At 40.9% G+C, this 13,826-nt stretch overlaps 1 protein-coding gene across 2 annotated transcripts in view; it reads left to right on the top strand.

Moving 5' to 3' along the window:
* LOC127170397 (titin) overlaps positions 1–13,826 on the top strand; it is a 74,295-nt gene that overhangs the window by 48,669 nt on the left and 11,800 nt on the right. For both annotated transcript variants that reach the window (XM_051118264.1, XM_051118263.1), the window contains exons 77-101: positions 9–305; positions 396–983; positions 1,072–1,374; positions 1,477–1,773; positions 1,876–2,163; positions 2,311–2,610; positions 2,712–3,014; positions 3,127–3,432; positions 3,514–5,280; positions 5,387–5,680; positions 5,790–6,074; positions 6,189–6,488; positions 6,606–8,672; positions 8,765–9,067; positions 9,155–9,460; positions 9,573–9,863; positions 9,961–10,257; positions 10,347–10,652; positions 10,749–11,051; positions 11,191–11,472; positions 11,581–12,174; positions 12,261–12,548; positions 12,633–12,932; positions 13,043–13,345; positions 13,452–13,754. In XM_051118264.1, the coding sequence (XP_050974221.1) occupies positions 9–305; positions 396–983; positions 1,072–1,374; positions 1,477–1,773; positions 1,876–2,163; positions 2,311–2,610; positions 2,712–3,014; positions 3,127–3,432; positions 3,514–5,280; positions 5,387–5,680; positions 5,790–6,074; positions 6,189–6,488; positions 6,606–8,672; positions 8,765–9,067; positions 9,155–9,460; positions 9,573–9,863; positions 9,961–10,257; positions 10,347–10,652; positions 10,749–11,051; positions 11,191–11,472; positions 11,581–12,174; positions 12,261–12,548; positions 12,633–12,932; positions 13,043–13,345; positions 13,452–13,754 (11,271 nt within the window). The remainder of the gene's footprint in view (positions 1–8; positions 306–395; positions 984–1,071; positions 1,375–1,476; positions 1,774–1,875; positions 2,164–2,310; positions 2,611–2,711; positions 3,015–3,126; positions 3,433–3,513; positions 5,281–5,386; positions 5,681–5,789; positions 6,075–6,188; positions 6,489–6,605; positions 8,673–8,764; positions 9,068–9,154; positions 9,461–9,572; positions 9,864–9,960; positions 10,258–10,346; positions 10,653–10,748; positions 11,052–11,190; positions 11,473–11,580; positions 12,175–12,260; positions 12,549–12,632; positions 12,933–13,042; positions 13,346–13,451; positions 13,755–13,826) is intronic.

Here is a 13,826-nt window from a genome sequence, read left to right as displayed (position 1 = left end):
ACCAACAGAAAAACCAAGTCCACCTGCTAGGCTTGGCGTTACTGCAGTAACAAAGAATAGCGTCACCATTGCATGGTCAAAACCAGAGTATGATGGTGGAAGCCGAATTACCAGCTACCTCATTGATGCCCTCGAAAAGGGCCAACAGAAGTGGGTTAAATGTGCCACTGTTAAAGCCAATACCCACTTAATTAAGAACCTAAGGGAAAATGCAGAATACTTTTTCAGAGTTCGTGCTGAGAATCACGCTGGACTTAGTGAACCCAAAGAAATGATTATTCCTGTGGTTGTGAAAGATCAACTGGGTGAGTCTTAATTCATTCAATTAATTCCATGTTTATCATATTTAAATAATCTATTATTGTTAATGTACTTCCATTTCCTATTATTTACAGATGCTCCTGAGTTTGACATGAAGAATTTCCCACACAACACTGTTTATGTGAGAGCAGGATCAAATCTTAAATTTGAGCTTCCTCTGTCTGGTAAACCAATGCCAAAAGTCACAATGTCAAGAGGCACTGCTCCAGTTAAGTGCGGCAAGAGATTCAGCTTTGAAGTAACCCCTGAAAGTCTTAATATCAACCTCAAGGAAAGCATTGCAAGTGATGCTGGAAGATATGACATTGTTGCCTCGAACACAAGTGGAACTACCAAGATGTTTGTGAACATACTGGTCCTGGATAGACCAGGTCCTCCGGTTGGCCCTGTTGAAGTTAGTGATGTGAGAGAGACAAGCTTGTGCCTCAAATGGCTCCCACCAGTGTATAATGGTGGCAGTCCTGTTACAAACTATGTTGTTCTTAAACGTGAAACAAGCACTCCAGCCTGGACAGAAGTGTCATCCACAATTGCAAGAAGCACTGTTAAAGTCACTAAACTTACAAAGGGAGAAGAATACCAGTTCAGGGTTAAAGCTGAGAATCGCTTTGGCATTAGTGATCACATTGATTCTCAGTCGGTTACAGTGAAGCTTCCATACAGTGAGTACCTAGACAATATACATTTGCAATTGTTTCTAGTTATGTCTTAACATTTGTTAAACCCATGCTCATTTATTGCATTTTGTAGCTATCCCTGGACCACCATCAACACCATGGCTTGGTTTTGTGTCAAGGGAGAGCCTCACCGTTTGCTGGAATGAGCCAGTAGCAGATGGAGGAAACCCAGTGGTTGGATACCATGTCCAAATGAAAGAAAGAAGCAGCATTCTTTGGCAGACAGTGAACAAAACAGCAATCCCTGCAACTCAAATTAGAGTTACAAATATATGTCCTGGAATGATTTACGAATTCAAGGTAGCTGCAGAAAATGCAGCTGGTATTGGAAAGTTCAGCAAGACATCAGAAGAAGTGCTAGCAATTGATGCCTGTGGTAAGCTTAAATAATAATAAAAATTATATGTAAACAATGTCGATATGTTGTCAAGCTTCTCTGAATTGTGTTGCCAAATAACAAATCTTTGTTTTGTTTTAGAACCACCGGCCAATGTGAGAATTTCTGAGGTTACAAAAAATTCAATTAGCCTTGTATGGCAGAAGCCTCCATTTGATGGTGGAAGCAAAATCACTGGCTACATGGTTGAGCGAAGAGATGCTCCAAATGGCAGATGGACAAAGGCTAACTTTACCAATGTCATAGATACTAACTTCACTGTGTCAGGCTTGACTCAGGATCAGGCATATGAATTCAGGATTTTTGCCAGAAATGCAGTTGGCTCGATCAGCAATCCATCTCTAATTGCAGGACCAGTAACTTGTGTTGACATTTCTGGTAAGTTTACTGCTGCTACTTTGCTGGTTATCTCATGTTATCATTGCCCAGCAGTACTATTCACACTTTATTACACACTTTTCTGTTTCCTCCCATTCTTAGGTGCTCCAGTAATTGACCTGCCCCCAGAGTATTTGGATGTTGTGCAATACAAAGCTGGTACATCATTCAAAATCAAAGTGGGAATATTTGCTAAGCCTTTGCCAACTATTGAATGGCTTAAAGACGAAAAGGAGCTAGTGTCAAGTGCACAGCTGTCAGTTGAGAGCACAACTGACTCATCTGCCTTCCTAATTAAGGATGCTACTCGTCTTAATACTGGAACCTATGAGCTCAAAATAAAGAATGTGTTTGGCACTGCATCTGCTTCTATCAGAATACAGATTTTAGGTATGTAATTATTTGTCTCAAATATATATATATATATATATATATATATATATATATATTCATATCATTCGTCATTTTTGTGTCTTTTTCACCTCTATTTCCTCATTGTACATTGTAAATTAAAAAATATTTTTATTCTGTAAATAGACAAACCTGGACCTCCAGCTGGACACATTGAATTCCAATCAGTCTCTGCTGACAAGATAACAATTGCATGGGAACCAGTGGCTGATGAAGGAGGCGCCAAAGTAACTCATTACATTGTAGAAAAACGAGAGACAAGTAGAGTAGTGTGGTCCCCAGTTTCTGAAGCAATAGAAGCACGTACTGTCACTGTCCAAAAGTTGGCCAGAGGAAATGAATATGTATTCCGTGTCAGAGGTGTGAACAAATTTGGAGCTGGAGATCCTCTGGAGTCTGAGCCTGTAATTGCCAAAAATGCATTCGGTAAGGAGACAGTAGCTGAAAATCTAAATTATTAGATTATATAATGTTTGATAAACCAGGTAATGTAAGATTATAAATGAACTATTTATTATTTTTTCTAGTTACTCCCGGACAACCTTGTACACCTGAAGCAACAGATATCACCAGAACATCAATGCAGATTGTTTGGGATAAACCTAGTGTGGATGGTGGCAGCATGGTTTCAGGATACTATCTGGAGAGACGTGACAAGAAGAGCCTACGCTGGGTAAAAGTGTACAAGGACCCCATTAGTGACACCAAAGCAAAGGTGCATCATCTCACAGAAGGAAATGAATATCAGTATCGTGTATCTGCTATCAATAAAGCTGGGGAAGGTCCATACTCAGATGTTTCTGACTTCTACAAAGCTGCTGATCCAGTTGGTGCGTATTACTGTATCATTTTACTGCAATGTTCATTTTACTAAATTCATATTTAATTAAGAGTCTTACTGCCTTGACAAAGTTCTAACCAAGTTTTGTAAATTCTCCTAAGACCCACCATGTGAACCAACTAGGCTCAAGGTCGTGGACTCAACTAAAACATCAATCACACTTGGATGGTCAAAGCCAGAGTATGATGGAGGCAGTGAAATCACCAGCTACGTTGTAGAAAAAAGAATTGGTGAAGAAGGAGAGTGGACAGTGATCAGCCATAAGGGTGAAGTGAGAACCACAGAGTATGTGGCCTCAGATCTTAAACCAGATGTTGACTACTACTTCCGTGTATCTGCTGTTAACTGTGCTGGACGTGGAGACCCAATAGAAATGGAAGAACCAGTACAAGCCAAGGACATTCTTGGTATGTATTCATCTTGAAATGCTTTTAATATCTTTTCCGCTGGTAACAACAGCATAAATCATTGTAATTGTTATTTTGCAGAGGAAGCCCAGGTTGATACGGATGTTGCAATGAGAACTCACTACATTGTGAAAGCTGGTAAAGATGTTGAAATTATGGTGCCCCTGAAAGGCAGGCCCACTCCAAGTGTCTCTTGGAAGAAGGAAGATCAAAACATTGACAATGATCCTCTATATAACATTCACAACACAGACACGTCATCATGTCTCATAATTACACAAGTAACTCGAAATGACACTGGTAAATACACCATTAATATATCAAATGGTGTAGGAGAACCAAAGTCCTTAACTGTGTCTGTTAAAGTACAGGACACTCCAGCTGCTTGTAGGAACTTGATCTTGAAAGACGTCACTCGTGGAAAAGTCACACTTTGCTGGGAGCCTCCTCTACTGGATGGTGGTGCTGAAATTACCAATTATGTTGTGGAGAAGAGAGACTCTTCAAAGCGTACATATGCCTGTGTAACAAATAAGTGCAAGGAAACCACATGCGTAATTGAAGAACTCTCTGAGAAAGCATCATTCTTCTTCCGTGTATTAGCAGAAAATGAAAATGGAGTTGGAGATCCATGTGAAACAGCAGAGCCAGTTAAAGCCACGGAGACGCCAGGACCAGTCAAAGACCTTTCTATGAAAGACTCCACAAAGACTTCAGTAACACTACAATGGAACAAACCAGATTATGATGGTGGTAGCATTATTACAGACTACATAATTGAAAAGAAACTGCAAGGTCAAGAAGAATGGGCCCCTGCTGGCACAAACAAGCACTGTGAACATGAAGTTACGAAGCTCAAGGAACTTACTGAAATGTTTTTCAGAGTTTGTTCCAAGAATGAAAAGGGTACTAGTGACTTTGTTGAAATTGGACCAATTAAAGTAAAGGACTACATTATCGCACCAGAAGCAAACCTTGAAGAGTATCCTGATGGACAAATCAGTGTACGTTTGGGACACAATGTCCACATTGAATTACCATACAAGGGTAAACCAAGACCAACCATTCTTTGGTTAAAGGACAATTTGCCACTGAAGGAGAGTGAAAAAATCCGCTTCAAGAAGACTGAAAACAAAGCCACTCTTATGATCAAAAATGTGGAGAAAGAGAATGAAGGCAAATACACACTTACTCTTGACAACACATTCTTCAGAAAATCTTTTCATATACAGGTTATTACCCTTGGACCGCCCTCTAAACCTGTTGGACCCATCCGTTTGGATGAGGTCAGAGCAGAAAGTATAGCTATATCTTGGGATGAGCCAAATGATAATGGGGGTGGAGAAATCACTTGTTATACTGTTGAGAAACGTGACACTTCTCAGACAGACTGGAAAATGGCTTGTTCAAGTGTGATTGGAACATCATTTAAGGTACCCAATCTGATCAAGGGAATTCAGTACCAGTTCAGAGTCTGTGCCGAAAACAGATATGGTGCAAGTGAACCTTTAGTTTCACAAAATGTCATTGCCAAGCATGAGTTCAGACCACCTGGCCCACCAGGCATGCCAGTGGTTTACAATGTTACAAATGATGGCATGACCATTCAGTGGGATGCACCTATTTTTGATGGAGGTTGTCCAATCCTTGGATTCCATGTTGAAAAGAAGGAGAAGAACAGCATAATGTGGCAAAAGGTCAACATAGTCTTGGTCAAAGAAAGAGAATTCAGGATTCTTGGTCTTATTGAAGGCTTGGAATATCAGTTCAGAGTCTACGCCCAGAATGATGCTGGATACAGTCGCATGAGTGATGTAAGCAAAACCGTTATGGCCGTTTCGCCAGTTGGTAAGTTCAACTTTAAGACTAATTTTTTCACATAGAAATTTTCAAGTTAGAAATATGACAGTTGACAGTGTCTAAATACTAAATAACATATGTATTTTCATTTCAGATCCTCCTGGTACCCCTGACTACGTTGATGTAACAAGTGAATCAGTTAAACTGAAATGGGAAGCACCCAAGCGTGATGGTGGAAGCAAAATTGTTGCCTATAATGTAGAGAAACGACAGGGCCAAGGCCGGTGGTTAAAGACCAACTTTACGACTGTGACTGACACAGAATTTACAGTGACTGGTCTTGCTTGCGGTGAACGCTATGAATTCAGAGTCATAGCAAGAAATGCTATCGGCACAGTGAGCCCACCCTCTCAGTCTTCTGGATATGTCTTAATCAGAGATGAGAGCTGTAAGTACATCCAGTTTATATTCTGTTTGTCGTTGTTCAGTGGTCAGCATTTCATATGCAATTTTATCCTGGTCTGTATATGTTAAGTTCATAATCTTATCTTTTTCAGTTTCTCCAAACATTGAGTTTGGACCGGAATACTTTGAGGGAGTCTCTATTAAAGCTGGAGAAAACATCAGGCTAAAAGTAACAATCACAGGAAGACCAACACCAAAAGTTACCTGGTACAGAGATAATATCGAATTAACCAAGAAAATGGTTGATATCACAACAATTGCTGGATCAAGTACCCTCTTTATCAGAGATGCTGACCGTAGTCACCGCGGTCTTTATACTGTGGAAGCCATAAATCCCTCAGGATCTAAAAAGGAATCAGTGAAAGTTGAAGTCTTTGGTATGAATAATTTTTGTAGCTTATCCCTCTTATTTATTCATTCCACCTTTTAATCACTATAATTTCTTGAGATCCACATTTTTAACCTATGCTTCTTCAATTTCTATCTTTCAGATACACCTGGTGAACCTGTTGGACCAATCACATTCTCAGATATCTCTGAGGGCAAAGTAACACTTTCATGGAATCCACCTGAGAATGATGGCTGTTCTGAGGTCACTCATTACATTGTCGAGAAGCGTGAAACCTCCAAAATTTCATGGACACTTGTTACAGATGAGTGCTTGGCATGCACATACACTGCCACCAAACTGATCAAGACAAACGAGTATCAGTTTCGGGTTTCTGCAGTCAACAGGTTTGGTGTTAGCAGACCACTGGATTCAGCTCCCGTGATTGCACAAATGCAATACAGTAAGATGATACAAAGCTTATATTGAAATATATTATAATATTATAATATATTATAGTATGTAAAACACTGTAAAAATAAAATCTTTCTGCAATTTCTTCCTTTTTTAATCCCTGCAGCTGTTCCAGATTCTCCTGGAACTCCAGATGCAACAGATGTTGATGGAGAGAGTATCACAATAAGCTGGGCACCACCAACACATGATGGTGGAAACCCAATAAAATATTACATTGTGGAAAGACGAGAAAAGAAGACTGGCCGCTGGCTGAAAGTCCTAACAAGAAAGCCCATTGTTGAGGCTGCACACAGAGTGACTCATCTCACTGAGAATGTGGAGTATGAATTCCGTGTGTATGCTGTAAATGATGCTGGAATTGGAGCACCAAGCAACATTTCAATGCCAATTAAATGTGCAGAGCCAACTGAAGAACCTGATGCCCCGTCTATTGTCAATGTGACTGACACTACCAATACATCTGTCAGCTTGGAATGGACCAGACCTGCATCTGATGGTGGTATGGAAATCCATGGCTACATTATTGAGAAGTGCAAGGGATCTGAAGCAGAATGGCACAGAGTCAATGAGGATCTTTGTGCTGTCACAAAATACAATGTTACTGGTTTGGAGACTGGTGCAGAGTACAAGTTCCGTATTTGTGCAGTCAATTCTGTTGGAAAGGGTGAAGCCAAAGAAATACCTGAGCCTGTACAGGCAGTAGACAGGCTCTTGGCACCAGAAATTGACATAGATGCATCCTTCAAACAGACACATATTGTGAAAAGTGGTGGAAGTGTATGTATCCGTATCGCCTTTAAAGGAAAGCCAACACCTACAGTTTCCTGGACGAAAGCAGATGGAGAACTTGGTGTTATGGCAGACATCACCACCACTGAGACATTCACAGCCTTGACACTGGAAAACTGCACTAGAAATGATACTGGAAAATATACTCTCACTCTTGAGAACAGTAGTGGCAATAAATCTATCACTGTTGCAGTCAAAGTGTTGGACACACCTGGTGTACCAAGGGCTCTCTCCATCAAGGAAGTCACAAGAGGAGCTCTCACAGTTGCTTGGGAACCTCCTGCCAATGACGGTGGTGCACGTGTTCATCATTACATTGTCGAGAAGCGTGAGGCAAGCCGTCGTACATGGACAGAGGCAGCACCCAAGACCACTCAAACAAGCTTGAGAGTTTCTGAACTCCTGGAAGGTGTACCTTATTTCTTCAGAGTCATGGCTGAAAATCAGTATGGTCTTGGTGAAGCATATGAAATGCCTGATCCAGTTATTGCCACAGCTGAACCTGCTCCACCAAAGAGGGTTGATATCATTGATACAACTGACACATCAGCAACCCTGGCCTGGCTCAAGCCAGAGCATGATGGAGGAAGCCGTATCACAGGCTATTGTGTGGAATCCAAGGCAAAAGATGCAGATAAATGGGTTGTCTGTGGTACAACGAAAAACCTAAGCCTCGTAATTGAAGGGCTTACGGAGAACAGTGAATATGAATTCCGTGTCAAGGCAAAGAATGATTCTGGGTTTAGTGTGCCAAGAGAAGCTTTCTCCTCAGTCATCATTAAAGAGCCACGAATTGAACCTACTGCCGATCTCAGTGGTATCACCAATCAACTCATTACTAGCAAGATTGGCGAGTCTTTTGAGATTGATGTTCCAATTAGTGGAAGACCAGCTCCAAAGGTATCCTGGAAGCTTGAGGAAATGAGGCTGAAAGAAACTGACAGGGTTTCAATCAAGACTACCAAAAACAGGACCACTCTCACAGTTAAAGAATGCATGAGAGGTGATGGAGGCAGATATTTCCTCACCCTTGAGAATGTCACTGGGTCAAAGACTTTCACTGTCACAGTCAATGTTATTGGCAGACCAAGCCCTCCAGAGGGACCTATTGAGATTTCCTCAATTACATCAGAGTCATGCGTACTGTCATGGAATCCACCTGAGGATGATGGTGGAACAGACATCACAAACTACATTGTTGAGAAGCGTGAATCTGGCTCCACTGCTTGGCAGCTTATTAACTCAAGTGTAAAACATACTTCTTTCCATGTTACACATCTAACTAAATATATGCAGTATACTTTCCGTATCTGTGCTGAAAACCGTTTTGGTGTGAGCAAGCCAACAGAATCTGAGACGATTGTTGCAGAGCATCCATTTGGTATGTAACAGCTAATAAGAAATTTGTATTTTTGAGATACTATATAAATAATCAAACATCAAATATTTAATTACATGTTTTCATTTTCACAGTTCCTCCAGGCCCTCCAACAAGGCCAGAAGTGTTCACTGTAACCGCCAACAGCATGAGCATTCGTTGGGAGGAACCGTACCATGACGGCGGCAGCAAAGTCTCTGGCTACTGGATTGAAAAGAAGGAGCGTAACACAATTCTCTGGGTGAGAGAAAACAAGATTCCCTGCTTTGAATGCTACTACAAGGTGGAAGGCCTTGTTGAGGGTCTTGAATACCAGTTCAGAGTGTATGCAATGAATAGCGCTGGCCTCAGCAAAGCAAGTGAAGCATCAAAGAGAGCTGTGGCACAAAATCCAGTTGGTAAGTACATCACAAAAGAGTAATTCATACCAGTCTAGATCAGTAAAACAATACTTACATTTATTTTTTGATGATACAAATTTACAGATCCTCCAGGAAAACCAGAAGTTACAAATGTATCAAGATCAACAGTGTCAGTCAAATGGTCTGTGCCCCTAAACAATGGCGGAAGCCCAATCACAGGCTACATTGTTGAGCGCAAGCCGTATACTGTCACTGGAGAAGGTCGCTGGCTTAAGTGTAACTACACTAATGTTACTGACACAAATTTCACGATCACTGCACTGGGAGAAGGAGAGGAATATGAATTCCGTGTAATTGCCAAAAATGCAAATGGAGTGTTGAGCCTGCCATCAGTTTCAACAGGACCAGTGACCTGCAAAGCGGAATACAGTATGTATCATACATTGTTCTTTCACTAAAAATGTAAGACAATTTTTTTTGTTTTATTAAAAACAACCTAAATACTCATGACACTTATTTTGCAACTACAATTATTTTGCAGTTCCTCCTAAAGCAGAGCTGGACAGCAAACTGCTTGTGGACACTGTTGTAATTAGAGCTGGATCTGATCTGGTGCTGGATGCTGCTGTTGGTGGTAAACCTGAGCCTAAAGTCAGCTGGTCCAAGGGTACAAAAGAGCTAGAGCTTTGTGAAAAATATGCTCTCCAGTATTCAAGTACCCGTGCTCTGGCAATCATCAAGTTCTGCGACAGAGATGACACTGGAAAGTATGTTCTGACAGTTAAAAATGCAAGTGGAACAAAAACGGCTGAGGTCAATGTTAAAGTGCTTGGTAAGTTTACAGCAGCAACAAAAAATAATGGTACCCAAATAATTGGCCCAAATATGTTGTCAGTTCATTCATACAATAATCTTTCTTCTTTTCCAAGACACACCTGGTCCCTGTCAGGAGATAACAGTCAGCAATGTATCCGAGGAAAAATGCACAGTGTCTTGGAAAGAGCCACTGGAGGATGGTGGTGACCCCATCACACATTACCTTGTTGAAAGAAGGGATACCAATAGACTTAACTGGGTTATCATGGAGGCTGAATGCAAAGCTCTAACATGTGAAATTAAAAGACTTTTCAAGAACAATGAATACATCTTCCGTGTGAGAGGTGTGAACAAGTATGGATCTGGTGTGGCAGTACAGTCTACCCCCATCTTTGCCAGAAACTCGTTCAGTAAGTGCCATGATTAATATTAAAAACATTAGCTGAGGTATTTTACAGTGTTACATGTTACAGTATTCCACCTTCATTTCCAATTACAGCTGTCCCATCACCTCCTGGAGCACCAGAAATCCTTGCAGTTGGAAAAGATTTTGCAACAATCGAGTGGCTGAAGCCTGAGAGTGATGGTGGCAGTGAAGTCACAAACTACTTGATTGAGTACCATGAACGAAAGAGTGTTAGATGGATCAAGGTCAACAGAGATTCGATTCTCAAGGACACATCCTTCAAAGTCACTGGTCTCCATGAAGGCAACATTTACCAGTTCCGTGTTACAGCCATGAATGCAGCTGGTGATAGTGAACCTAGTGAAGTGTCAATGTATGCAGTATGCAGAGAACCAACAGGTATGATTTTCTGAAACAACTTCATTGTTAACGTTTAAATGTATATTTTACTATTGTAACAACTGTTTACCTTCTTATGTTAAATCCTCATTTTAGGCACTCCAAATCCACCTTCAATTCCACGGGTTACAGACACACACAAAGATAGTATAAGCCTTGCCTGGACACGACCAGTTGAAGATGGAGGCGCTGATGTTATTGGCTACGTTCTTGAGATGCGGGAGGCTGGTGCAGACGAATGGACAAAGGTGCATGAAAAGAATCTCAGGGTGACAGAACACACAGTTACAGGTCTTTCTGCTGGCAAAAAATACTGTTTCAGAGTTGCAGCGGTCAACGTAAACGGAATGGGTGACTTCAGTGATCCCTGTGCAGAGACTGAGCCTGTGGAAAGAATTGGTATGTGTACACATATTTCAAATTGTTGTGTGCCGTCAAAGTTTGATATGTACAAATGCAAAAAAAAGAAGTATTGTCCAATGGCTTTGTAAATATCTTCTCTACTAAACTCTCTTGTTTTGTTTATTATTTATTCCAGAAATTCCTGACCTGGAGCTGCCTGATGAACTGACAAAGACAATTTGTCTGAGAGCAGGAAGTTCTCTTCGCCTCCATGTTACTGTTACTGGTAGACCGACCCCAACTGTAACCTGGACCAAACCTGGTGTGGACCTCCAAAATCGTGGCTTTATTGAAGTAACTAATACTGCCACAACACTCATTATTGACAAGGTACACCGCTATGATGCTGGTAGATATACAATTGAAGCTTCAAATTCGGCTGGAAAGAAGGATGCAAGCATTCTTGTGAAAATCTATGGTATGTTTTTTTTTAAACTCACATTAAATCATGGAAATTATTTATAGTGCATATAACAACATGCCGTGAAATGATGTCTAACCAGCATGTTTGTGAATTCTTTCTCAGATACACCTGGTCCAACTGGTCCAATTAAGATGAAAGAGCTTACAAAAGATTCTGCTCATATTACTTGGGATGCTCCTGAGGTTGATGGTGGAGCACCTGTCAATAATTACATCATTGAAAGACGAGAGGCATCAATGAGAGCATACAAAACCATCACATCCAAATGCAGCAAGACATCATACAAAATAACTGGTCTGACAGAAGGAATGCTGTATTATTTCAGAGTCTTACCAGAGAATATCTATGGTGTTGGTGAACCTTGTGAGACACCCGATGTTGTGTTGGTGTGTGAAGTTCCACTGCCACCAGCCAAGCTTGAGGTTGTAGATGTAACCAAAACCACTGTATCACTTGCCTGGGAGAAACCTTTACATGATGGAGGCAGCAGAATCACTGGCTACATTATTGAGGCTTGTAAAGCTGGTACTGACAAGTGGATGAAGGTGGCAACTTTGAAACTTACAGACTTTGAGTTCACTATCACGTCACTTAATGAGAATGAGCAGTACCTCTTCAGGGTACGTGCTGTCAACAGCAGAGGAGTTGGTGAGCCAAAAGAAATTGTAACAGCTGTGACAGTTCAAGAACAAAGAGGTATTTATTATGATAATAACAAAAACTACAAGATGCTGTCATTTATATGTCATGTCTCATTGTTTATGCCTTTTTTCCTCTTTCAGTCATGCCAAAGGTTGATCTATCAACTATTCCACAGAAGATGATAAGCGTTTTGGCAGGCAAACCCCTTGAGCTTGACTTACCAATTATAGGAAGGCCACCACCAGCTTGTGCTTGGTTCTTCAATGACAACAGGATAAAGATTGTGGAGCGAGTGAAGATAAAGTCAACTGGAAAATTCTCTAAATTGACTATTCTTGACACTACCATTGATGACAGTGGAGTGTATACTCTTGAGGTTAAAAACATAATAGGAGTAACTACTGAAAACATCAAAGTCATCATTCTTTGTAAGTACCAACTCCCAGCATTAAATAGATTTTTTAAAATAGTTGAGTTTTAATATTAACCTTAAACCTCTTCTCTCTTTATAGCCAAACCTGATGAGCCTCAAGGACCCATCCGATTTGATGAAGTTGATGCAACATCTGTCACAATAAGCTGGGATCCACCGACGAGAGATGGTGGTGCACCAATTAGCAACTATGTGGTTGAACAACGTGATGCTCATCGCCCAGGATGGGTACCTGTGTCGGAATCAGTTACCAGACCAACATTCAAATTTGACAGATTGACAGAGGGCGATGAATATGTGTTCCGTGTTGCAGCAACCAATCGTTATGGCACTGGGGATTACTTACAGTCAGAAGTCGTAATGTGCAAGAGCTCCAAATGTAAGAAAAATGTTTAAAAAAAAAAAAATAATATTTATGATTTATGATATATATATATATATATATGTATTATGGACCTACTTAATCACAATTTCAAATTGTTGTTACAGCCATTCCCGGACCACCTGGAAGACCCATTGTGTTTGATGTATCACGTGATGGCATGACTGTTGCATGGGAGCCACCAGATGAGGATGGAGGCTTAGAGGTGTCTGGCTACATTATTGAACGCAAGGAGGTCAGATCTGATAGGTGGATCCGTGCTAATAAAAATCCAGTGACAATGACAAGATACAGATCCACAGGATTAATTGAAGGCCTGGAATATGAACACAGAGTTACAGCCATCAATGCTCGTGGTATTGGCAAACCTAGCCTCCTTTCCAAACCAGCAGTAGCAACTGATCCAGTTGGTGAGCAAAATTTTACTATTAATACACTTTTGTGTGTACAAACTGACACAGAATTTTGGTACATTCAATTATTATCACTGATCAAACAATGACAAAATCCCTACAGATCCACCTGGGTCACCTCAAAACCCACGAGTCACAGATACCACAAAATCTTCTGTGTCTTTGGCCTGGAGTCCTCCAGATGAGGAGGGCGGTGCTAAGGTTACAGGCTATCTAATTGAGATGCAAAAGGTTGGTTCAGTAACCTGGATGAAGTGCAACGCCACACCTTCGCTGATCTGTGAATATACTTTGACACAAATGCCGCAAGGAGAAGAATTCAAATTCCGTGTTATGGCTTGCAATGCTGGTGGACCAGGTGAACCAGCTGAAGTACCAGGAGTTGTGACTGTAACAGAGATGCTTGGTAAGAACTTATGACCCTGTCATTTACTCCCTGTAATTATATGTGTGAAATGTTATATGTCTGGAATAATTT

Source organism: Labeo rohita, chromosome 9, assembly GCF_022985175.1.
Source record: "Labeo rohita strain BAU-BD-2019 chromosome 9, IGBB_LRoh.1.0, whole genome shotgun sequence".
In the NCBI taxonomy this organism is placed as follows: Eukaryota; Metazoa; Chordata; class Actinopteri; order Cypriniformes; family Cyprinidae; genus Labeo; species Labeo rohita.
Note: the sequence above shows the minus strand (reverse complement) of the source record. Positions and strands in the feature narration are given on the sequence as shown.